At 40.0% G+C, this 25,295-nt stretch overlaps 3 protein-coding genes across 4 annotated transcripts; 1 reads left to right on the top strand and 2 right to left on the bottom strand.

The window, feature by feature from the left end:
• The first annotated feature begins 2,034 nt into the window (after nt 1–2,034).
• On the top strand, nt 2,035–4,091 carry LOC103976692 (patatin-like protein 2). Of its 2 annotated transcripts, none has more exons than XM_009391991.3 (6): nt 2,035–2,273; nt 2,364–2,545; nt 2,754–2,943; nt 3,025–3,186; nt 3,252–3,554; nt 3,636–4,091. In XM_009391991.3, exons 1-6 carry the CDS (start codon nt 2,115–2,117, stop codon nt 3,888–3,890), a joined length of 1,251 nt encoding a protein of 416 aa, XP_009390266.2. In that variant the 5' UTR covers nt 2,035–2,114; the 3' UTR covers nt 3,891–4,091. The 2 variants fall into 2 exon arrangements, with proteins under 2 accessions (XP_009390266.2, XP_009390265.2); XM_009391990.3 differs by having other exon boundaries at nt 2,050–2,273; nt 2,742–2,943.
• A 1,801-nt stretch (nt 4,092–5,892) lies between these two features.
• LOC103976691 (uncharacterized) lies at nt 5,893–7,197 on the bottom strand. Its single transcript, XM_009391989.3, has one exon. It carries the CDS (start codon nt 7,172–7,174, stop codon nt 6,083–6,085), a length of 1,092 nt encoding a protein of 363 aa, XP_009390264.2. The 5' UTR covers nt 7,175–7,197; the 3' UTR covers nt 5,893–6,082.
• A 735-nt stretch (nt 7,198–7,932) lies between these two features.
• LOC103976690 (uncharacterized) lies at nt 7,933–20,661 on the bottom strand. Its single transcript, XM_009391988.3, has 12 exons — nt 20,326–20,661; nt 20,130–20,231; nt 19,245–19,325; nt 16,130–16,239; nt 15,884–16,019; nt 15,706–15,804; nt 11,422–11,527; nt 10,950–11,323; nt 10,690–10,872; nt 10,401–10,598; nt 9,559–9,876; nt 7,933–8,416 (listed from the first exon to the last, which is right to left on the bottom strand). Exons 1-12 carry the CDS (start codon nt 20,641–20,643, stop codon nt 8,324–8,326), a joined length of 2,118 nt encoding a protein of 705 aa, XP_009390263.3. The 5' UTR covers nt 20,644–20,661; the 3' UTR covers nt 7,933–8,323.
• Nucleotides 20,662–25,295: the final 4,634 nt, after the last annotated feature.

The following is a 25,295-nucleotide window of genomic DNA, read 5'->3' on the forward strand; positions in this document are numbered from 1 at the left end:
GACCTCCCATTTATAGTATTTGGTCACCAATATTTGAATCATTCTCATATTTTCCATCGTGATATTTTTCTTCTTCTTCTTCTTCTTCTTCTTCTTCTCTCGGAGAGTTGATAGTTTTCATGAGCATAAAATGAAACCGATCGCATCGGATGACAAATAACTCGCGACAAATCGTCGGATCTACTAAATCTATGATGATGCATAGAAACCTTTACTTGCCTAAATTAGAGACTCCTCTTACAAATAAACTTTCTTTGTTACTTCAAATTATAAACCATGATTTTTCTAGCACTTTCCCCATAAACAACATAATGAGTTGTATAGATCAGACGACGGCAGTCATGTCAACAGGATAAGCTTGTCCGACTAGGTTGTGTGTTTTGCAGCTCTTCCACGAAGGATGACTGCTATTCCTTTCTCCAATTGAGTGGCCTTCCATATATTCTTTTCACGATATCGTACATTAAACTTGGCTTGGATTTCTGAAACGTGGTCGATAACTCAATGCAACAACGTTGCTTGTATTAGACGCAACATCTTTGACTCTACTGTGCAAGTTGCAACGACGATAAAGTTAATAGTTGGTCCACTCCGACTTTGTGCAAGTCAATTACGAGCAAGCTAAGAACTCATGATCACGTTGCTCTACTTTCACTTTGACTTACTGCATTTCTGCTCCTATAACAGGATTAGAGATAGATCAAGAACAAGAAGCAAAAGAGATGAGTTTGCTAGCTTTAAAGTCTATCTAAATAGTGATGGTAGTTTGTGGTGCACTATTTGCTAAGTTGTACTGTGAGGAGAGAAACGAAAGGAAACAAGTGCTTTGTTTATCCTCACAATCAATTCTCCGATTTCTTCCATGGCTTTCTCCATAGTTGAGACGTGATCGAGACACTCAGTCACACAATTCTGGGGTGGGTCACCCACTGCTGTTCCTAGTGAGAGCGGCCGAATTAAAGCGCCCGTGTTTGACTCCTCCACATTACAATTAACCGAGGAAGGAAATCGATCTCTTGTTGAGTGGTCAATTCAATCCACGTTACTGTTGCTGCGATTCATGTGGATGACAATGTCTTGAAGTGAATTACTCACTCCAGCTACTCGGAAAACAACTATCCGACTTCTTTCGATGAGTATTCTAGCATACGACTCCCTCTTCTTCTTCTTCTTACCTGCAGTGAAGGTTGCAAAACTATCACATGGGATGGGATGGCAGAAACCCAACCGAAGAGACAGATCCTCACAAGACTATCCTATACTCCAAGATCCATTAAATCTATACGTGATGATGTAATAGAAACTCGTAGTTAATGGCTTGTAGACAACACTTCCCGTGCATGAGTTGTGTAGATTAGACAGTTATGTCAACAGGATAAGCTCGTCTGACCAGGTATCGAGCTTACAGCTCTTCCTCAAAGAATGACTGCTATTCCTTGTCCATCGACGTGCGTGCCGACTACATGTTCTCTCCACATCTCGCATACAATTGCATCTAACATATTTAAAACGGAGCCAATATCTAAATCCAACAAGTTGCTTGTATTCAGCATGTGCTGCACGGTTGCACCTTCCATCCGCATCCTCGACGCTGTGCAAGCCGCAACAACGAGAAAGACGAGAGTCGGTCCACCAATCATGAAAGATTCCTTCGAATTTAATTCGGATTAGATATGTTTAGGTCCAAGATGGCAGGAAGGTCATTAAGCTGGGGCTACGATTTTTGCTTGCAGACTCTACCTACCATCCTTCAATCAAATTAGAGATAGAAACCAGCAAACCGGATGAGTATTTGTAAGTCAACGAGAACAATGGGAATCTAAATAGGATACCCGACGATATTTCCCGAGCAACAATAAGATTGGCTGATCTGTCATCACAAATTAACAAGATTTGGACAGCTACGGAAGACTTGGTCAGGAAATCATTCAAGTTTGTAGTATTCTGCCTTGCATATGTTTCGGGCTCAAGTGTTCTTTAAATTGACTTACTCCAAGTCGGAGTTGGTGTTACATCCTCCTCTTGATTGTCTATATATATAGATATATCCGTGATATAACCAATGCAAATTGCTAACCCAAGAATCTTGTTCTCGTATTGACTCCGACATCGCCATGGCCAGCAACCAGACACCTCCGGCCACCACCGACGCCCCAATCTCAACCCCTCCGCCGTCTTTCGGGAAGCGGGTCACCGTTCTCTGCATCGATGGAGGCGGGGTGCGAGGATTGATCCCCGCCACCATCATCGCCTTCCTCGAAGCCGAGCTCCAAGTAAGCATGGTGACCTGGTTTTCAGGGTGGCTTTCGGCGACTACAAGCTACTCCAACTTAAATTCTGTTTTGTTCTTGGTGCTGTTGCAGAAGCTGGATGGACCGGAGGCGAGGATAGCAGACTACTTCGACGTGATCGCCGGAACCAGCACCGGCGGCCTCGTGACCGCGATGCTTACAGCTCCTAACAAGGAGAAGAGGCCACTGTTTGCTGCCAAGGACATCATCCAGTTCTATCTGGACAACAGCCCCAAGATTTTTCCTCAGAAGAAGTTAGTATTGCATCGTAACACCATCGATGGTGGCACTAGTTTGCATGCATGCATGGATGGATGGATGGATGGATGGAAGACGGAGTCATGATAAAGCTATTGTGATCATCGATTCTGTCTATTGCATCCAAAACATCAATTACTTGCTGCTACATGATTGTTAATCACAAGGAGCATACGATTAAGACTGATACAGATTTGGTTGCAGTGCTGGTTTGTTCGATTCGGCGCTGAACCTTGTGGGTGCCGTCTCTGGACCCAAGTACGATGGCAAGTATCTCCACGCCAAAATCCGAGAACTGTTGGGCGACACAAGACTTAGTCAAACATTAACCAACGTCGTCATCCCTACCTTTGACATCAAGCTTTTGCAGCCCACCATCTTCTCCACGTACCAGGTACTGTTAACTCTCCGTCCGAACCAGCAGCCTCTTTCGGGTTCACTAATCATGAGTGGCTCGTTTCATCCGTAAACGCAGACAAAGAGTACACCATTGAAGGACGCTCTTCTGTCGGACATATGCATCGGCACATCTGCAGCACCAACCTATCTTCCTGGACATTATTTTGAGACCAAAGACGATAACGGGAATAAGAGGAGCTTCAATCTCGTCGATGGTGGTGTGGCAGCAAACAATCCAGTAAGTTTAGACGCCTAAATCGTATGTCTATCTTGTCATCATTGTACTGACATACGGGACGACAGACTTTGACAGCCATGACGGAAGTCTCCAAGGAGATCCTCCTGAGTAATCCAGATTTCTTCTCGTACCAGCCGGTGGAGTATGATAGGTTTTTGGTCATCTCTCTGGGAACGGGAGCACCCAAGCAAGAGGAGAAGTTTACCGCTCAGGAGAGTGCAAAGTGGGGCGTGCTCGGGTGGTTGTTGAACAAGGGCACGACTCCTTTGATCGATATTTTCACTCAGGCGAGCGCAGACATGGTGGACATCCACGCATCCGTCCTTTTCCAAGCCCTCAACAAAGGGAAGAACTACCTACGCATAGAGGTAACGCATCACCACCACCAACCTTCGAAGGCCGTAACGGAGGAATCATGTGAATCGAGTTTCTAATGTTCACGTGAACAGGATGATACTTTGACCGGACAAACATCATCGGTGGACGTCTCGACGAAGAAGAACTTGCAAGATCTGGTTGACATCGGCAATAGCCTCCTCAAGAAGCCGGTGTCGAGGGTGAACATAGAGACGGGTCATTCCGAGGCGGTGGACGGGGAGGGAACCAACGAGGCCGCTCTTACTGGCTTCGCCAAGAAGCTGTCGGACGAGAAGCGGCGCAGGCAATCCAAACAACTTACTTCTTCCGACGCCACGCAGCACTAGTCTCGGTCGTATGTTTGCGTTCAATAACCTCGGTCATATTTGTGTGTTCAATAATCTCCATGAGAAATCCATTCTTGAATGATATTAAGTAGATTTCATGTACTCTTAATTGTTCCAAGTACAATTAAGAGAGGAGGATGTGACAGTGCTAAAACTGCCCCATCTAATTCCTCTCAACATAAATATTATTGCTTATCTCCAGCCAAGTGGTCTTATATTCTGATCACAGAACAGAACAGAAGAAGAAGAAGAAGAATAATCTTCACCAAACTGATGCTTTGGGAGAGTAGATGATTAGGTTATATGATGCTTTGCTTACATGTAGGTGAATTAAAACTGATGACATACATCCAGTGAGAAGTAGCTTTCAGTGGCTAAAGATGCTTTTGTCGAGGTGGTTTGGTGGTGCAGGCAGAAGGGAACAAGAGGTGCTCCCAAACCAAATCAAAAGAGGCCAAAGATTCATAATTCGTATTAGCAGCCACTGCAGTCATCCAAATCCTAAGCTTGATAGAATAAGCAGAAGATGCTTATGGTTCTTCTAATTAGCCGACATCCATCGGCTCTCTCTCTCTCTCTCTCTCTCTCTCTCTCTCTCTCTCTCTATGGGTTCTTGTCTTCTTCTTGAAAACAATTAGGATATATGATACCTATTTATTAGCACCTAATTATGGATCTGCCCATTTCTTTGGCTCTGCCTTCGCTTGCTTAATTATAAATCTCCAACAAACCAGTTGGGGCGCAATGATAATGTCAACAGCTTAGATTTCTACCTGTTCTTACTCCCAAACTTGCTCGGCCTTCATTTCACATCAAGAAGACTCTGCTCCCTTTCGGTTCGCGAGAAGGGCCAATCCGGACTCTAACATGCTTGGGCAATGACTCAATCCAAACCCACAGCCCATTGCCTCACATAGGGACTAAATGTCCAACCTCTTTTCGACGACGACGACGCCGACGCCAACAACAACAGAGCCTCTCCAAAAATATTCAATCTTTAACTAATGTAAGAAACTTTAACGGAGGAATTACTGTTTTTTATTTAAATAAATGTGATTAATATAAGATTATTTTATATCGTATAATTAGTTATCACATGACAATATCTGCTCAGAGAAAAAGAAAACAAATACAAAAAAAATTTAAAAAAAAAAAATCATATTTGATCTTAAAGGTATATCGAATTAATAAGGTTAAATCTTAAAGATGCATATCTATGAAAATGAAAATCCATCAAACAAGAATATCATTAACAAGGAAGAACATGAAGATTTTTTTTATTTAATAAAAATCTATCAATTAAGAAGGTCATTAACAAGGAAGAACATCGAGATTATATATTCGATTCAATTATAATTTTTCTTATTTAAAGATTATAAATCTATATCGAAGATCTTAAAGATTCTTTCTTCTCTATGAAAACGAAAGTCTATCTATCGATCAAGAATATCATTAACAAAGAAAAACATCGAGACTATATGTTTGATGTAATTATACTTTTTATATATATATATTTCTATATTTTTCTTTTTATCCTTGTATTTGAGCCTATAAAAAGGGCAACAGTATTATTATAAAGGAGATGGATGAATCAATAAATTGAATTGTCTAGTTTGACACCACATTTGTGTGAATAAATTCAGTTGCCCTTTTAAATTATTAATATATTTTTGTTTCTTTTCTCTCTTTCTATTTCCTTATTCAAAAAAAAAAAAAAATCCTTTCTATTACTAGTCTTACATCAACTATATTATGATGATACATTGAAAGGAGATCATAGAGCATCGATGGAGATGTCAAAGAAGAAGAAGTAGTAGTAGTAGTTGCAAGATCTGGTCGACAATGGCAATAACCTTGTCGAGAAGCCAATGTGGAAGGTTCGCCGATCAAGAAGCAGAAATTAATGACATGGATTGAGTCGAAATTACAACAAATTTTCTCTCTCTCTCTCTCTCTCTCTCTCTCTCTCTCTCTCTGTGTTGTGCAGATGAGACCAGTCGGATAAGAGAAGGAATCATCAGCAATCTCATCTTCGTTTCATCAATAGTTCTTCTTACAATCGATGCTTTATTTTCTCCTTTATTTGAGATAAAAAAAAAAACAAATAATGTATTTTCATCTACGTATGAAGAAGATTATTACACACAATGCACGCTGCAGGAAGAAGAATGATTCCATGGGATGGATGTGGGTCACCGTTGCCTGCGAGAGAACAAGGAGGAGCCACCGAACCCCTTCGTGATGCTGTGGATGGCCGGGTTGTCGCTGAGGTAGCCGAACAAGCCGTGGCGTTGGTAAGCCAGAGGTGTCATCTGCTTCCTCTTCTGCTCCTCCGCCGCTGCTCGGTTTGCCGAGTAGTATATCTCGTGTGCTGACGGCAAACTCGCAGATCCTCTCCTCGTCGATCCACCGCCGTTGGCCCCCCGCTTGGTACACGAGGAGGGAGGAGGCAGGGTGTACTTGCGCAGCGGGTCCTTGCTTCCTCGTCCCGTTGCGCGCCCTTCGGATGCGCTGCGGAAGAGGAACAGGTCGGAAAACTTCCACTTCTTGCTTCCGCCACCCTTCGACAAAGCGGAGGTGGCCGGGGAGGAGCTGGGAGGCTTTGGCAGGTCCCCCTCGTAGCCTCCTCTTAGAGCAGAGAGGGACGTCGACCCTCTCAGGCCTCTGGGAGAAGCGCCGGAAAAGGAAGACAGAGTCCTCCTCCCTCTCTCTCGCCTCAAGCCATCCTCCGCGATCTGAGGAGCACCACCTCCTCCATTCTCGACCCACGACGGCGTCACGGTCCGAATGATGCCCTCCTCAAAAAGCTCATCGGCAGCGGTGATAGGCAGCGTCGGCCACTCCTCCACGGGCTTCCCGTGAAAGCAGAAGGAGAACTCCGGTACCTCGTCGTCGCCGCTGCCCGGTCTCGGGCTTGCAGGCTTCTCCTCCGGACCGTACAAGTCGGTGTAGATTGCCGCAGCTCGAGAAGGGCTGGCAGGCGCGCTGGTGTAGTAGTAGCAGCCGGCGGGATCGCCGAACGGCCTCGGGCTCGACGGTGCGCTCAGGAAGAAGGAAGGGTCGGCGGGCGCCAGGGCGACGGCCAACTCCACCATCTCGCTTGGCTTTGCGAAGGCTTCGTGTGGGTTGGTGAGAGCAGGGATTATAAGGGGAGAGAGAGGTGGGAGCTTTTTGTTGGGAGTTGGAAGCTGGGAGGAAAGGAGTAATTTGACCATAAGGTGTTTGTTCTCTGGCAACCGTGAGGCGGTTGGGAATGATACGAAAGAGTGTCGGACGACGGGCATTGATTGGCTGAGGATATTATTCTCTTAGCTCAGGGCATGGCTCATTGCTTCGGATGCAACGTGCGGTGCAGGGAGGCAAAGCGGGTCTAATCTTCCTTCTTTGGTTTCCTTGGAGGATGATGTCAAACATGTCGATCCTCGATGATTGATGGCGTCTTCACGGCAGAAATTGTTGAAACGGAATTGTGGCGGCGGACCGATCTCGATTACTCGATTTGTTTGCGGGTGATGCTTCTAGATATAACGGCTACGAAATTGATGTTTTGAAGGGGTAAGAGTGCGTGCATTGATTTTTTTTCCTCAAGCCTCCATATCAACAAAAGTCTTAAAAGATTTAAGTATATTCGAAAAATATCATTTAATTAAGATTATAATTGGCAATGAAAGTCGACAAAAGTAAGTGTTCACGCAGAAAACGGACAAGTATAAAGAGCAGAGAGAGAGAGAGACTAAGCCAAACGAGAAGAGAAGAGTATTCTTAGGGGAAAATAAAAAATTGACATGGGCTGGAAAACAGAGAAGACGATGAGAGAAAGAAAAAAAGGGGAGGGGAAAACCTAAGATCACCGCAGTAGTAGTATTAGTATCTGAAACAACAAAAGGGAAGCTAAGAAATGAACCAACCTTTCTGATCAACCCTTTCCTGCTTCACGTCCATCGTGAATATGTGAAATGAGTTTAACAGAACCTCTCCTGCAACAACACCATACAAGTACAATACCATGAGAGATATATTCACTTGTTGGAACATTATCAGATGCAAAAGCAATTATCTCCATGTTTTCTTTACACATCAAAGAACCATATAGTACATGTTTTTCTGTTTTTTCTTTTCCTCTTTCCCATCTTCCAACACTTTTTAGCTATCACGGCAAACACAAAAAAACAATACTCTCAGGATCATGACTGCTCCTGAATACACCAAGTCGTTGGCATATGTCAATTACAGACACGTGATGTTTACGAACATAGGATTGATTCTATGAAGAGCAGAGAAATAATTATACAGTTTGGTGTGAGAGCATATTAGGCTTCTGTAGTACACCGAGAAAAACACATTAAGTATATCTGTGAAACCAATCCAATAAAAAATGTACTATATATAAAAAAAAAACCTGACAAATCTTCGATCATGATTTACATGACAAACTAAGAGAATATCTGCTGAATGACAGTATCAGCATTCCCATTGTATTGCATGAGAAGATGAATCGCATCAGCCCGCGGCAAAGCCAGGAATTCCTGCGACAGATGCAAGGCATTCACATCAAGGTGGCCCAAGAACAAGATAAGACATGTAAACATTCAAGACTGATAGCAAAATTCACAAGTACGGCCCCACTGGGCAACAAGATACACTCTATGTGAAGATGGTATCCCTATTTTTCCAACTCTCAGCCTCGTCTTCCATATATTAGATCACAGATGAGTTTACAATTTTTTTTGGAATTATCAAGTGATGCAAAAACCAAACAAGTATGCAAATTTATATACACTTCAGAAAAATCCACACAAAGATTAAAGTGCATTTATTCCTTCAACATGCAGCCAATGACATGACAATGACATAGCATATAAAAAGGGCAGGCTCAGTGACAATGACATGGCATAAAAGCAAACCATAACTGTGAAAGGATTTTAGCTGACTAATAGGTACTGCTGAGGTAGACAAGTATGAAAGAGTTACATGGCAGTGATAATTTGTAAACACCTTCATGAATATGAAATTAGCTCCCCAAACAAAAATCCATATTTCAAGTAGCATGGCAAATTTTTATCCCAAATATGATTCAAAGAACTTACCCCTAAGTGGATCCATCATATATTGTTACTTGCATATTGGAAGATTTTAAGTCTTCAACTGCATTTTCTATTTTTCCTTTTACAATGAACAACTGCACTCTAGATATAATAGTCAAAACTTTGCATATGATCATGAACAATATCATTCTTCAGTTGTGAAAAAGTGCAAAGTCTGCAATTCTTATTTTCGGACTGTGTACTTAGTGCACTTAGATATGTATTTTTCTAATAGCAAAATTGTCATGCTTTTACGGAGGAAATAAACCGCTATCGCCAGCATCAATATAAATCCAGCAACCAACTTGGAACTTGGAACGGACCACATTTTACTAAATCTGTAAGGATTGATAAAAAAATATTAGCATAAGACAAATATACAAAAGATGGAAAGAGATGCATATGGACATCCAAAACTCCTACAGTTAATTGCAGTTTTGGGAATGGCTACAGTTGGCAATGCCAAATTGTGTAGATCAGTAGTATGGGAAAACAGAGAAGTTGCAAGAATAGATACAAACAATATCCAACCAATGGACCATTTTCCAAAATCAAAGGTAAGAAAAGGCCGAACTAAATCTTACCATAACTTTAAGTATTGCATTTTCATCGCAAACATTTTCGCCAGATGATGCTTGTGGGCTTCCACCATCTTCCTGCATCTTGCTACTTGAACATATAGTGATCTGAGATCCATTTGCAGTGTCATCTAACAATGCTTTCGCTGCAGGATTACTGGACATTGGAGTATCAATATCTTTCAGTTGATCTATTTTCAGGAATTGTTCAAACCGGTCTTTGCACATCTGAAACTTAAACCACTCATTGTGCGTATGAAGTGTCGCTCTCACTATCCTCATAAGTTGTGGTTCTTCAATACCAAACTTCTTACCCATTGCAACCTGTCCATAGAGAAAAATGCATTAATTGGCACAATGGTTTGGATAAAGCAGGAGTAGCAGCATCTTTCTCCAAGTAGTCAACTACAAAATTAATTATATCAGTCCAGTACCACTAATGAACCCTACCAGACTAATACATACCAATCAGGACATTCAAAAAAATATTTTCAAGTATTTGGAATATTGTGTTTACACCAAGAATGTTCTACAATTTATTTAATGTTGGTATTTAAACAGTATATTGCATTTACCAAGCAGTATAGTCAATGTACTGTGAAATGTCAAATCATGACAAATGACCAAGAAAGATAACTCCAAATAAAGACAACATGGATATTTCTCCAAGGTGTTTTCCCTCTTATATAAGCCAGCCAACCAAACAAGAAAATGGAACTTAATGTACAAATTCTGTTCAATTTACAAGCATAGACAAAAGAGAAAGGAAAAGAGAAACTGACAAACAAGCAAATAAGTCAGCAACTTTTAATTAACCAAATAAAGAAGCAAAAAAAAAAAAAAATCACCTGCAGAGATGTGGCAAGGATAGGCCAAGGAGTCCCTTTTGTAAAAGCATCTTCACTAGGCTTAAGCAGACACAACAAAGTTTCCTTCAAAGGCTTCAACAGATCTTGGTTTTGTGAAGCTAAAGGGCCTAAATGAGTACATGCGACCTTGAGAGACTCAGCAAGATCACCACTCTGGACAAGAGCAAGAAACTCCACCTGACATCAATGCATAAATTAAAACATCATGATCCTTTGAACTTCATTGAGAACATATATGACCGACTAGAACAAACAGCAACAGTTGCACCTGTTTTAGTTGAAATAATAGATTAGGATTTTGGATAAAGAAGTCTGGATCTATTGCATTTATTTCTTCCACAACTTTTGCAGCCATTCCCTTGCAAGCCAGTTCCCTCATCTCTAAAATAATCTCATATTTATGATCCTCTACATTTTTCAAACTCTCAGAGAAAGACAAGTTTTTGCAGTCCTGAAAAAGAGAACAAAATCAGCTACCAGTCTTATAACTGCAAATGTGGAAATTTATTCTGGCAAAATCAAGCTTACTAGTTCTTCCTGAATTGTATCCTCAGAACCACGTGGTGGCCAACCCATAACTTCTGGTTTCGGTATCCCCAGCACAGAAGAACGTGGCGAATATTCCAGCTCCTCAACCCGGCCCCTCCACCTTTTTCGTCTCCTATGTCCCGTTGAATAATTTCTGCTCCTTCTCAACCTTCTATAACAAGTCTCTTGATTATTAACATCACTAATGCTGCAATTTTCATGATTGTTAATCACTTCGCTAGCAAATCTTGATTCACCAATGCTTATGACATCAGCATAAGATTCCGGAAAACCTTCAGCATCAGCATTGTTCACAGAAGTTTCACCATCAGAGAGTTTACTACTTGTGCATTCTATGTTTGAAGAGCAATCCCCTGATGAATTATGTTCAAGATCATAGTTATACCACAGGATGATCTCACAATTCAAATGTATTCACAATTAAAAGTGACTATGTCGTATCATGTTATACCTGGTGGAGAATTAGAAACTCCATCAATGATGCCTCTATAAACACAGTACTCATGGACAAGCTTGTCAAGAATTGAAAGATCCAATTTCATCCGGCACAATTCATTCTGAAATAATTAAGAAGAGGGAACAGTGACTATCTTAAGGAGTTTCACTAAATAGAAGATATCAAGGAAACAAACAACTTAAGCACAAATCATAACATCATAGTTGACAAATTCTGCATACTTAGCCTGGATGGAGGTTTTGTGTGCCAAGGCAGATACATAATGCATTGGAAATGACTACTCAGTTCCTATATGAAAATCCAGCAGCTAGCAAGCCTCTTAAGGTATTCTTATTTATATCATGTATGAGGTTGAGGTAAACGATACACAACCATGTTGACATAACTTGCAATGAAATAAACACAGTTGAATTGGCAGTTGATAACTTCAGCCCTTGGAAAAGGCATAAGATATCAAATGTGGAAGATCTACAGTGATACTCAACTCCAACATCTCCAGACAGCTTGAACATAATGATCATCACTATTAATGTATAGCTCCAGAGTTATAACAGATTATACTTGAGAGCATATAGTCAACCTCTCATTACTGAAGCTCATTGTTGAAGTTAATTTTCCATGAGTTTCTATACAAAATATGATCAGCACAGCCATCATCCAGTAAAAAACATAAACATAACTCAATGAATATTGACAGCATCCAGATACCAAATGGCTCGATAGTATCAATAGCTGAAGCTATGATCTCACAATACTGGTTTCATCATCATCTTACGCCTTGACTGTAAGGTAGTGTTAAATAAATATTTAACCACCAAGGCAGCTGTAAAATCACAACAGCAGCCACTGCAGAGGTTCTTGACTACTAAAGGTGAGCTAGATTTTCTATTGAATAACAAGATGTAGAAAAAAAATGAAAAATGACAGCTCAAATACAACTATTTATAAAACCAAAAGCATAGGTATAACGACTAATTATTGAGGAACCAACTCAAGGAAACAAATAAAAGAACTCGTTGTATGAAACACAAGAATGAAAAAAAAGAACCCCGAGAAAGGGACTTACTACTTTTCACATGATAATACTTAAGCAGCTAGAAAATTAGTGTGAATTTTTCCCATCAAGTTTTACATGACTATGAAAAATCTGCAACTAAAAAGAGTGATTGCCAATTCTCTCTATGACACCATAATTTTTTCTGTATCCTCCACTTAAATGTTTTCACATACCCAACAAGAACCAACTCCCGAGCTTTTTTTTTTTTCCATACAATTTTCCACAACCATGAAAATCTGCAAGTTAAAAGTGTGATTTCCAAGTCTCTATATGAATTATTTAGTTTTTCACAAGATGAAAGCATGGTGCTTGAATAGCTTCTATTGCTCTTGGCCTTACAAAAGCAATGCCAGATCTTGCTAAACCTAATTATTGCCCGACAATTTTCTTTTATACTATACCATACATCCATTAAACCAATATGTTTTCCTTTTCTCTGTGTGAAAATACATACAATGAAATAGATAGAGATTATTTATTCTAATATGACAGTTTGGTTCCAAAATCTAACATTAGAGAATTCACCTGGACAAGAGTAATTTTTCCCTCAACAATCTCAATGTCATCTTACTCTTCCATTATATATAGCATACATAGTCTGCAGTAAGAAATTTAACCTGTCAAAATCTGCATCTCACATGCTCATTTTCCATTTAATAACCAGAATTAAATTGCAAAGCTATCTCCTAAGATTTTCCAAGGAAATCACGGGGTGCTCGGGCGCTCGTCTACACACCTAGGCAAGGTGAGGCAAGGCAAGGCCCGAGCACTTGGGAATAGGTCCAAGAGAGCGCCTTCAACTAGGCACAGCTTAGATGTGTGCCTAGGCCCAAGCACTGGGCAGGCCAAGTGCTCGCTTGATTCAATTGATGTGTGGATATGGTTCTTAATTCTGGTTTGATCGAACCACCTAACCCAACAACAATAATAACAACAAAGCCGTAAGTTCCAACTATTTGGGCTCAGTTACATGGATCTTTTGTCGCCATTGAGACTCATAAAAAGTCATATGTTTAGTTAAGTTCAGAGTGCTTAAATCTTATTTATAGTTTCTACTAAAGTCTTTTTAAGTCTTCTTCTATCTCTCCTTATAACACTTACATTAATTATTTCACTTCTTCTGACTATCGTATCCGAAGGTCTCTTCAGCACATGCCCATACTATCTTAAACGATTTTCTCTCATCTTATCCTCTATCGAAGCGGCACCTAGTTATTCACGAATAAAAGTATTTCTTTTCCTATCTTCCTAGTAACTCAACACATCTATCTCAACATTCTCATCTCAGCAGCATAAACTTTTTGTATATGTTTTTTTTTAACTGTTCAACACTCAGATCCATAAAGCATTGTTGGTCTCACAACTATTTAATAAAATTTTTCTTTTAATCTTAAAGATATTCAATGATCACACAAGACTCTTATGCCTCTCACCACTTTAACCATCCTGTTTTTACTCTATGAATAATATCTTCATCAATTTCTCCATCTTATTGAATAATTGATCCAAGATATCTAAAGCTTTTACTTAAATAGATTTTTTGTCCATCCAATTTAACTATATTCTCTTGTCTATTTCTAGAACCACCAAAATCAAAATGCCTAACCCACATGGTTCTAAATGTATTAGTTACTTGATTCTGGTTTAATTGGACCAAAGTCAATGTATCTTAACCCCCACCCACCCCACACGATTGAGTGCTTGCCCCCTTGGGAAACCTAATCGCGACAACGATGTCTTCCTCTCCAATGAATTGTGGCAGAGGTAGATTCGTCTTCCTTTTCGGTGAACAACAACGATGCCATTGTCTTCCTCTCCAACAAACAGTGATAGCGTTGTCCTCCTCTAACTAACCCTTCCCCTCTCTTTCTCCTCTTCCTCCTTCGTTGTCACCCCCTCAGACAGCCTCTGACCAACGGCTTCCGTGTGCAAGGCGAACGTCTGTGGTGTCTTCTTCTCATGGTAACTCAAAATTTTATTAACTAAAACATAATTGAGAAATATTCTTTAACTTGAAAACTATACAAATCTTATGTCTTCTAATTTGAGTACTAAGCCTTTGCCAGTATGCATCTTAGTTCCTATTATACCTTTTTTCTATACCAAGTATTTCCAAATATGTTATATGTGATTTTATCCAATTTATTCACAAATGTGTCCTGGTGTGTACGATTATAAGCATATCTGGACCTAAGGAATATTGTCAATGTTAATAGAGGATTAGCTAGAAAGATTAGGCAATTGGGACAGCATCATGTTTGCCTGGTTAGACAGCTTGTTCACTAGGAATCCCAAATTATTGACTTCAAATTTTGATACCATAAAGAAGAGAACAAATTAAAATTTTGGAATTCTAGGGCAAATGTCGGCAAAATAACCTAACAGATAAATCATTGCTTCAGAAATCGCCCAATTTAATCATCATGATGAACAGGTGTAACCTTTTGAGCAAAGCATAACAGTTTAAAAATGTAGTAAATGCTACATGGCAATCTTAACTTCAGTGCCCAAACCTAAAAACAAGAACGTCAGCTTGTTTCAGCCAAAAATCATGTTTCAATTGATTCTGACATGGAGCCATATATTTGTGTCATGTAGAGTGTGCTCTCTGTACATTCCTTCAACACACACACACACACTCTGATCCCATCATCTCTGTACTTGCTGGCCAACCTGACCACCTAGGCATGTCACTCCATTCCTTGATGTCTTTCCCATGTCAAACCTGAGCGCCGTAACACCTCTACAGATAACTACCTATAACTCTTGGCCACCACCAGTTGTTATCAAAGAGCCCAAAGAACAGATAAGTCAATGTTTTCATGTGTTTCCTGTTTCAGAGTAATAATCTGAGTCTTCTCCTTTTAATTTTTCTCTTTTTGACTGTGTCAAAGAGCCTCCTCTTGACACCAGCACGCATGACATTCCATGACAGTATGGAATAGTAATGTAAACACCAATCTGTCAGGGGAAAGGAATGACATAAATAGAGAGAAGGCAATTCTTGGTTGCAAGAATTACCAGATTCAAGCAAAATGTAATTGATTGAACTTTGAAGGACTTAGCTACCAAAATAAGACATAAGATGTGCAAGTACTTCATCCTATCTTTTATAGGTACAATGCCTGCAATAAAAACTCTATAGGGAAAAAACTATATATTCATCAAATACACAACGTATGAAGATAGAAAGATGCAGTGACATGTCGGTAATAAATAACCTGAAATGCCTGATATAAATCCCCTTTAGCAAATCTTAAGCTATCAATTGCTCCTTGTCTTGTCAGCTCCACAGCATGTGCAAGGGCTTGAATGTCAACCTGAGAGTTATCACTTAAAACATAAAACACATCCAGAAATTTTTTTAAAGACGAAGTAATAACCAAGGCGGTTGCTTACTTCATCAAAAGGAGGTGCCTCATACAAACTCTCTTGAGGGGTTGCTGAAGGGTCCCTATCCTCTAGAAGCAATCGCTCAGTGAGATCTGATATAGGGGATGAAACACCTTGACGGCAGCAAAATACTTTATGAATACTGCACATAAATGGGTGCTAAGGTCACAGAGCTGCTGCAGGTTAAAGAGTTCACAGAAATAAGAAAGATTTTCTTTTGCAAATCCAAAAAAAAGAGATCCAGAAACATACCTAATTAAATATCTCAAAGTCATAGAAAAAACTGGATCATAGGCATGTAAATGAGCTCTTAGAATGGAAGATAGCAGTCCAGCAAGGTCAAATCTCCTTCTTTCAGACCACTGATTCACATGAAACATTCTCATTTATGCAGTAGCATTTACAGAAATTTATCTTTAAAATCAAAAAGTACTGCAATAGAATTCACATGGTTAACCAGCAAACCCCAACTCTAATATTACAGGTAGTATAGCTGTTTCAGTTAGAATTTGAATTGGGATACTAGAAAGGGTTTGACAACATCAGCAATATGCTACCTGACCTGTCTCAAGTATCCTGGCCAACCATGTTATTGGTGACCCCAACAATCATGTTAACAATAAAGTTTAGCCAAGCCCACTACATTACTTTGATGGTCTTGATGAGGCCGGAATCATAGAATGACTATCATACTAGAAGACTACTTCATACCTCAAAATCAAAGGTAAGTTATTCTCAACCACACCCCACAATGAAGTTAGGTAGGCCAATCCTTAAACCAAGGGTGGAATCCATACCCTGATAGTAAAGTCAGCTAATTCTACAACATCAAAGCCAATGGCAACCAGAACTCCAACAACCATCGAGTTAACTGAGCACAGAGCAAAAGTCTATGTTTCCATTGTGACGAAAAGTGGACACTAAACCATAGTTAATATCAGGCTAACCAGGGCAATGAAGAACAGGAAAACTTTAAATTGATCTGACATCTCCACCAAAGAATGTCCAAAAGGTATCTCTACATGCTTTGTCCAGAGAACCTCCAGAATTGAAGGACATGAAAAGCCTAATTTCTGTGAACAACTACCTTCTCAGCATGCCGATAAATAAAAGCTTAACCTATAACTTCAACAACCTTGATTTCCTTCAGAAGTTGAAGCTCAAAGTAGAGACAATTTTAACCTTTGATGTCTTTTTGGGAGATGGATGCTAGTTTGAATGTCAAAGAAGATGCAACCATGTTCCACTAAAAGTACGAGGTAGGAACAGATTGATATGGATGGTATCAGCATCATACTAGGCATGTGATGGCTTGTGGATCACACTAACGAACTTAAGTGTGACTTCCTCACCATACAATGAGATTGAAACATAAAGAGAGTATATTTAAGCACAAAGCTAAAGATGTCAGACGATAACAGAGATGGTTTGAGACTTCAATTTTGTCTGATCTTGGATGGAACTGTAGCAGAAATTAGCTACACAAGCTTGGGGAAAGGGTGTGCCTTAGCAAGAGAGCTGTCACAATGTTGTCTGCTATATCACATCCTGCATGCCTCCATATCCAACTCAAAAAATAGGTATTTCCAACTCCTATCATCAACCGGAAAGGGATCATAATTCTATGTTTGATCACACAATTCCAGAGAGCCACCCATAGCCTGGAAACTCCTAATCGGGGTATTAAACTAAGGATGATGCAGCAGTGATATTCAATAACATATTGGTATTTTAATATTAGTCTAGATCAGTTAGAAATTTTGTTATTAGAATATCATATATAAGAGAGATTGCAAGCCCCAAAGACATGCCTGGACATCTTTTTAATATTTTGTATTGTACTTATCAGTGATTTGCATTAGTATAGTAGTGCGGTTATCCTTAATTATACCCTTGGATTGTGTCTCTCTTTGAACTAGAGAAACCTTAAAATAAGAGGAGTGATTCCTTAGAAGATACCATGCCAACATGGTACATGACAACCAGAATGGGTCATCAGGATTGGCATGAGCAACCCATAAGTGCTATATACAATATTCTATGCTTGAAAACCTGTCATTTTCAACAGAAAAAAAACCCATTGGTCCAAGACTTTATTCGCAGTGTAGATGACATGACAAAGCCTTGAACCTGGGGATAGCATATCAACTAAAACTGTTTGACAAGTTCATACATTATTGTACATGGAACCAATCTCGTCAATTACATTTAGCTTCGACTAGAATTCTGGAATGTCTCCCACCAGTAAATGCACATTCTTGCATTAAATTCCCTTACAACCCAATATATGGATCAAATCAATATGAGAACCCAACGATCACATGGTGTACAAACTAAAAATAAGATGAGATGGATATAAGATTTGACCACATAACTTTGAAGAATCATGCACTCAGCCTAAACTATAATCTGAATATTAAATTCTTCTAACATATGGCAATGCATATAAAATGGCAGTCTAGTGCACAAGGATCCCAGTAAAGAAAGGTATAACTAGGGTTCATTTACGGAGTCTTAACCCAGCAAGTAGAATGAATATTTCTATGACTTTTATCCATGACACACCAAGCTGCAATATTAAATAAGGTTGCACTGCACTAATCCGCTAATATTGAAATATATCTTATGAATATGAATGCAAAACAACCACATCTCATACCAATATGAACCTGGACTACCAGAACATAATATACAATGTTGCAGGCATGTTCCAGTAATCATTTTGTAGGTAAGGACCAAGAAAAAGTTCAAGTATGCATGTCCAATTGGATATATACCTCTCAAATTGCAAAAATCTGATTTTCAAAACTGTACTGGAGATCCTTCCATATTATTCTTACTGTTAAATTAATGTTTTACCACCTCACAGACAAAGTGGAAAAAAACAAAGAAACTCGAACTCTCAGAGAAGTTTTACAACTAATGATATTTCAGAAAGAATAAATGGCTGGCTTCTGTCTGTAGTATCTTAATATTTGAAGTTTATTTCTCCAAAAATAGTTCAACAACATTTTATTTCAAAAAATTCAATCAGTGATACCATAAGGCACAAATCTTGAAGAGAACCCAGTAGGCTAACATGTCAATTATTCCTTAATTTCCTTAATAGATGAGGCACAAGTTTTAAGTTGAAGACGCTGACAACATATGAGGTGAGCATGAAAGGAATAAAGATGCTGAATAAGAGGTGCGCTGGTGCTGTTCACAATCATCACATCTTGCAACGGTATGGTAGATATTCCAAATAACAAACCATAACACATGTGAAAACAACAAAAAGTTTTCTCAAAGATATAACTCTTGACAATAAAAAAACATAAATTACGACCAAATTTCTTGTGTAACAAGAAAGGATTAATGTAATTACCTCATGTGCCACAGGAGAATTTTGATCTTCTTTATTAAATATTAATGCCAAGAGCAAATGTTTAAACTCCTCATAAGCTTCCTACAGAATGGATAAACATGTAAAAACATACAGAATTAAAAACAAAATGCATGGACATGAAACATGTGTTAAACATTAGAAAAGATAACAGGTGCTATTACATATCAACAACGTGCAGCAAACCTAAAAGATTTTGAATTTTTGAGCAAATTGTGCATAGTTATCTCTTCACTAGGATGACTAAACATATATGCCATGTTTCAAACTTTTTAGTAAGTCTGACTTTTATCGATGAATAAGCATAATAACATCAAGATGGCAGTAAAAGATAAATGTTTTCCTACAAAATTTACTCTAGTTATCAAATGATGCTCATGTTTATCTTTCTAATCAATCATAACAAGTATGCTATGAATGTCAACAATAGATGGCACTTGATCCTAACCCACAAGCACTATGCTAACATGAACCATGCCAAACTCCCATGTGTACAAGCAGCAGAGTACATTTAATATCTAACATGTAGAATCCTCAACTATCAATATCTCAAAGGTAGGCAAAGCTGCTACTTATCTTAATTTAGGCAACCCTCGAGCCTCATATTATATACTCAAACAGCCACAATTATGCAGTTCCAGTATGAAACAACAAAATTGGGGACAACAAAGTGTTCAAACATATGTTAGAATCAGTAGCAAGAATTCCCAATGTATACAAACAAAAGCAATTAAACTTCCAAATGTGCAGTACCCACCCGCTAATCCTCATATCATCCCTGCCCTAACTAATAAAATATTTTAAAGATAACACACGATGAGGGTCAAAGAAAACAATTATTGAAGGATAATCAAGATAAAAAATTACCGGGTATGAATCGAGGGCACAAGGAGCAAGAGCCACGCGAAGGCACTCGATGGCCAAATCACGATCTCTCTCGGTCCCCCTCCTCAAAAGCTCGATAAATTTCTAGAAATATACGAAATCGCCGCAATTAATCAAACCGTCCACAGCGAACAAACAAATAAGCACAAAAGGATGACTTGTTGAAGCCTAACGTTACCTGCTTTTGGAGCCAGAAGAGGATGCGGCGATCATCGAGGACCGTGGGCACGTGGAGTCGGAGGTGATGGATGGCGGCATCGACGTCGCCGGCCTCGATCGACCGTCGGATCTGGCGAATGAGGAGGCGCGAGCGGTAGGAAGAGGAGGAGGAGGAGGGGATGGGAGTGGAGGAGGGTGAGGAGGAGGAGGAGGGAGAGATTGGCGGGGAGGTCGGGGGAGAGGAGGAGTCGTCGAGGAAGAAGAGGCGTTCGCAGTTGGCGAAATCGACGACGAGCGAGTCAAGCGCTTCCCAATTCACCGGCATCGACTCCATCATCAGCCTTCGTGAACAAGAGGGGAGGCGATGGGGAGATATTTGACACAAGGAATCGTGCGGTTTCGGAGTCGGGTCGGATCCAACAGTTACGGATCCAAGATAAAGATCCACACTCAACGATTGGAGTGGAATTATCTATTTGGGTGAGCAATATTATTACGTTTAATAAAATAATAGATAGTGATCAGTATCTATTTCTAATTTACTAAATTATATCATATTTATTTTAATGATAATATTATATATTATCAAGCGTTTTTGGCTCGACTTGGTGGACATTGCTGGCCAAATACGCAGTAACGACAAGTAATAATGTCCTAACTCGTCTTTATTGGCCATGTGTTTTTATCGATCAGAGCCTTGATAGTGAGATTATGGAATCGATTAATGAGCATAAGATTCAGAAATTTGGGCCGACGAAACGTCTTAATTTGGGCTCGGATTGGACCGAGACAGAGACGAATAGTGTATGTTTGTTGCACATGCATTGTGTCATTTATGTGAAATGGAAATCGTTCGATGTAACACAATACATGTATCTAATTATGGTCATAATGTACTACAACAAGAGTATTTGTATTTGTCAACATTATATACATATATATATAATGATATTTATTATCATTCCTTCCTTATATGTCTCCTCCAATCGTCGTATGATAATTTTCTATTAATCGTTCAAGTTGAGAAGCCCTTCGTTTGATCTTCTTTTTCGTTGATCATGAACGAGATCGAGGAGTGCACCGGTACGCGATTCCTTCTTCGAACTCACCTGCATTCTACAATTTCTGGTTCTTTTTGCACACTTTGCCTGATCTAACCAAAGCTGACAACACGAAGCAGCAGCACCATCACAGTCAATAAATATGGCATTCTGGTGGCCATTGTCAGCCTCAGAGAATTCCCCTCCTCTGCAGAATAATGGCATATTGACATGATCAAGTGCAAATAACAGTGGCAGCTCGAGAGCTGCAGTTGTGGCTCTCCGTCGACAAGGATAGCTCTGCCTTGTACAGCAACATATGGCTCTGAATCCACCATAACATCGGCACTTGTGGCTAAAGTTCTCCCAGTTCATGAGCCATCTCGAAGACACGTCTCTTCTCCTCCTCTTTCTTGTCCAAGAGAGGCGTCGATTGTCACGAAGCATGTGATCCATATAAGCTCCGCACTTCATTTCTTTCTCAGTGGACCAGAGATCACATTGCCATGAGCCCAAGCTTACGATCGTGGTAAAAACCCGAGGAAATAGCGTTCAAGACCATTCTTCTCGGATGATGTTTGGGCTACAAACTTTGTTTAGTTCGGCCGGCATCGCTGGAGCATGCATCATGCCACGAGTAGCTCTGCAGAAGAATTCCAAACTCGAAACCCAACAACAAGAATCAGCACTTTCCCTCGGCCATAGAACGAATCTACGATCTGCATTTGGCCATAACCGAGAACAGTCTATCTGTGGGTATCAACTATCTAGCTCGAGGAGCCATGGTGGAGATTCTTGTGTTGTTGCACTCTTTTTGTTCTCTCTGGGCTTGTGTTCCATCCATGAAGCACGACTCGAAGCCAACACTGCTCGAGACCTCAGATGGAGGCCCTTGGCGTTAGGAGGACCACCGGAGCACTAACAGAGCTTTTTCTGAGGACATGAAAGTAAACCAAACCCATGGCACCTCTTTCTCTCGCACTGGTCAGGTCCCCTCTCCAAAAGCTTTGAGATTCCTCAGTGCTCCCCATCCCCACTCCTGTCTTTTTCCTGTATGGATCATGCATGATGAGTGGAGCTCTCATTCACATCTTTCTCGTCAGGGAGGCTAGCTAGGGAAGTTCCTACCACCTTTAGCAGGAAAAAGGTGATAAAGGCTGCGACATCCTTCCTAGGACCACAAGGGGTCTCATAATTTCCTTGGAGCACATCACATGCAGAGTAGAATCATGTACAGTGATCCGAGATCTTGGAACTTCCAAAGATCTCAGTAGGTGATTCCCCGGAAAGTCCATCTCCCAGCAGATGGAATGAGCTCGAAGATTGAAATTTTACAGTCGAAATGTCATGCGATATCAGCATTATTAAGTATCGCGTTCAGCAAGAAGACCGACCACCTCTTTGTAGGTGTTCATTGGTTGAAGCATCTCCGAGTGTGGCCACTGGTGGGCATCTACTTCCCCGTCCATCTCTATCAACCGCATGGTCCCCCGGGGTTCGATCACATTACTGTCCACGGGAGAAAGGCAAAGTAGAAGCCCCACATCCTGTGACCTAACCATCGGGTATCTCTCCCAGCGATGAAAAGAAAGAAGAGGAGGAGGAGAAGGGCATGAAAGAAGGCTTTTTTTCCCCCTGGACTACGACACGAGCTGTAGATGCAATCTTTGGCATTAAGTGGTCCACTCCCCATGTCATCAGCCTCCTTGTCTGCTTAAGCCCACCCAAGGAAGACTACTGTAGTCTCGCGGGATAAAAGCCATGGCGCCTGTGGTCCTTTTGCGCAGCAAACCTAATCCTGCTGAAAGGGATGAGCCCTTTAGCCAAGGGGTCTAATTGGCCTTGTCGTCCGTGCCCACTTCGTCCATGTGCATCCATGCTCTCAAAGCTTCCATTGTCCTCGACAACCTTTCCCTGTGTTGTTCTACGTGAAGTCTCAGCCCACACACACACTGTGGTCATCGAACAGACTCCACTTCCGATTGCCATCTGGATCTAACAGTGCTCTGTCCTTTCTTGTATAGGATGGCCTTCGAACCAGGTCGACCATTTCCCAGGCAAGCCAAGGTGGTGGGGATCCACGGGAGCGCCATTGATTGCACTATCAAATTGGACATGATTTGCCCGATTGTTCTGGACATGCAAGGCAGGGCCAAGCTCTTCTTTTGTGTCTTCTCTCTTTCTTCTTTTTCCCTTGATGCTGTGGAAAGGATATTATCCATGCAACGGATGAAAAGAGGAAGAAGAAGATGATGATGATGATGAAATGCAAGACACCCTCACACAAGAATATGCATCTATCAACAGAACACATTCAAGCTTTTAATGCCAAAACAACATCAACAAAAGCCAAAATTCCTCATCTGCTGTATGCTTTTAGCAAAGCAAAAGATGTTTTTTAGCTAGTCTTTGATGAAAAAGAGATGAGAATACTTGTCCTGTCTCTGATTCTTTTCCATTGCTATACATATATGTATACATGCAGAATTATCCTTTGTTCGAGTAAAAAGAAAAAGTTCATTTTACAGTGGATGGTCCAGGGTGAGGTTTGGTGAAATCCATAATCCACAGTGTGGGCTGCATGACTTTTCTGCTCGATACCCACTTTTCCTCGGTATAAAAAGGGTGGGGGGGGGGGGGGGAGGGGGAAAGATAAAGGTGGGCTGAAAACATGGTCAGAGAAGGTCAGAACAGTTTGCCAGTAGTTCTCATGCTGCAGAATTAATTCTGTAGTTTTGAGAGAGAGGATTTAGATCTGCACAACTCCATTCTAAAATCTGAAGCAAAGACTGTCATATTCTCACATCAAATGGAGTTCTTGGAGGACTATGTGTTGACGACATCGCTGTGCATGTGAATTAGGTTCTGATCGTCTCTCTGCATTAGCATGCCGAACAAGTACATAGTGTGTGTGTACATTCTGCGAGCAGCACCACAGATGGATGCACCCATTTCACTGTCCTCGTGCACTATTATGCTCACTGCTCGAGTGCACTAATTTCACTGTCCTTGTTCACCATTATGCTTGCTGCTTGAATGCATTGGTTTCGCTGTCCTTTGTGCACTATTATTCTTACCACTTGAGTGCACTGACTTCACTGTCCTCGTGCAGTGTTTAACTTGTCATTCCTGTGCTTACTACTTTGATTAATCTAAAACTATATATAAATATATATATTCATAATAAGACAAATTATTGATCATGGTTAATTTATTCAAAATATTAAATTTATGCATAGGACATAATTTATTTAATAGTGATTTTGATGCTATACTTATTGCTTAGGGTGTGAATTTTGACAACTAGGTGACCTTTTCGACTCCCTTAGGTTTTGGTTGTTAGTCTTAGAAAGTTAATGAAGGGAATAATTTGGTGATTGCGATTGAAAAATGAATGTAAATAGTAGTTGAAGGTCTAATTATTTGGATGTATATTTGCAACCAAAATAAGACAGGGATGGAGGCTGTAAGAGGAAGAAGAAAGTGATAGTTATTTATGATAACATTAAGAAGGGAGAGAAAGGAAGAAGACAAACGCAGCTATTTATGACAGAATAGAAAAAGAGAGAGAAAAAGATGTGTGAGAGGTAATATGAAAATGATATGTGCTCATGCTCATATCGAGTTGATATAGTTTGTTTTTTGAACTAAGGTTATCTTCAAAAAAAAAAATTACTATTGGGTGTATGTCCGATGTGATCGCTAATTTAAATTATCATTAAAGATAAAAATAAATTATTTAACGATCGATCAATATTCAAATATAATTGACTTATATGTATTCGGACATGATTATAGAAAGAAAATAGCAAATCCAATTTGCAAAAGGAAGGAAGGTTAATATAAAAAAACCTTATCTCAATTTCAAAGAGATTATTTTCAACACTAATCTTTATCTTTCGTCCACTTTCAAATTTAGCAAGTAATAATAAATAATTTATTTACTATT

This window comes from Musa acuminata, chromosome BXJ2-2, assembly GCF_036884655.1.
Source record: "Musa acuminata AAA Group cultivar baxijiao chromosome BXJ2-2, Cavendish_Baxijiao_AAA, whole genome shotgun sequence".
Classification (NCBI taxonomy): Eukaryota; Viridiplantae; Streptophyta; class Magnoliopsida; order Zingiberales; family Musaceae; genus Musa; species Musa acuminata.

Coding starts and splice junctions, on each gene's coding strand:
- LOC103976691 (XM_009391989.3), bottom strand. CDS start 7,174: ATGCCCGTCGTCCGACACTCTTTCGTATCATTCCCAACCGCCTCACGG.
- LOC103976690 (XM_009391988.3), bottom strand. CDS start 20,643: ATGATGGAGTCGATGCCGGTGAATTGGGAAGCGCTTGACTCGCTCGTC. Junction 19,326..20,129: donor GTGCCCTCGATTCATACCCG/GTAATTTTTTAT, acceptor TCCATTCTGTAG/GAAGCTTATGAGGAGTTTAA. Junction 11,528..15,705: donor ATTTATATCAGGCATTTCAG/GTTATTTATTAC, acceptor TAATTATTTCAG/AATGAATTGTGCCGGATGAA.
- LOC103976692 (XM_009391990.3), top strand. CDS start 2,115: ATGGCCAGCAACCAGACACCTCCGGCCACCACCGACGCCCCAATCTCA. Junction 2,944..3,024: donor CCATCTTCTCCACGTACCAG/GTACTGTTAACT, acceptor CCGTAAACGCAG/ACAAAGAGTACACCATTGAA. Junction 3,555..3,635: donor AGAACTACCTACGCATAGAG/GTAACGCATCAC, acceptor TCACGTGAACAG/GATGATACTTTGACCGGACA.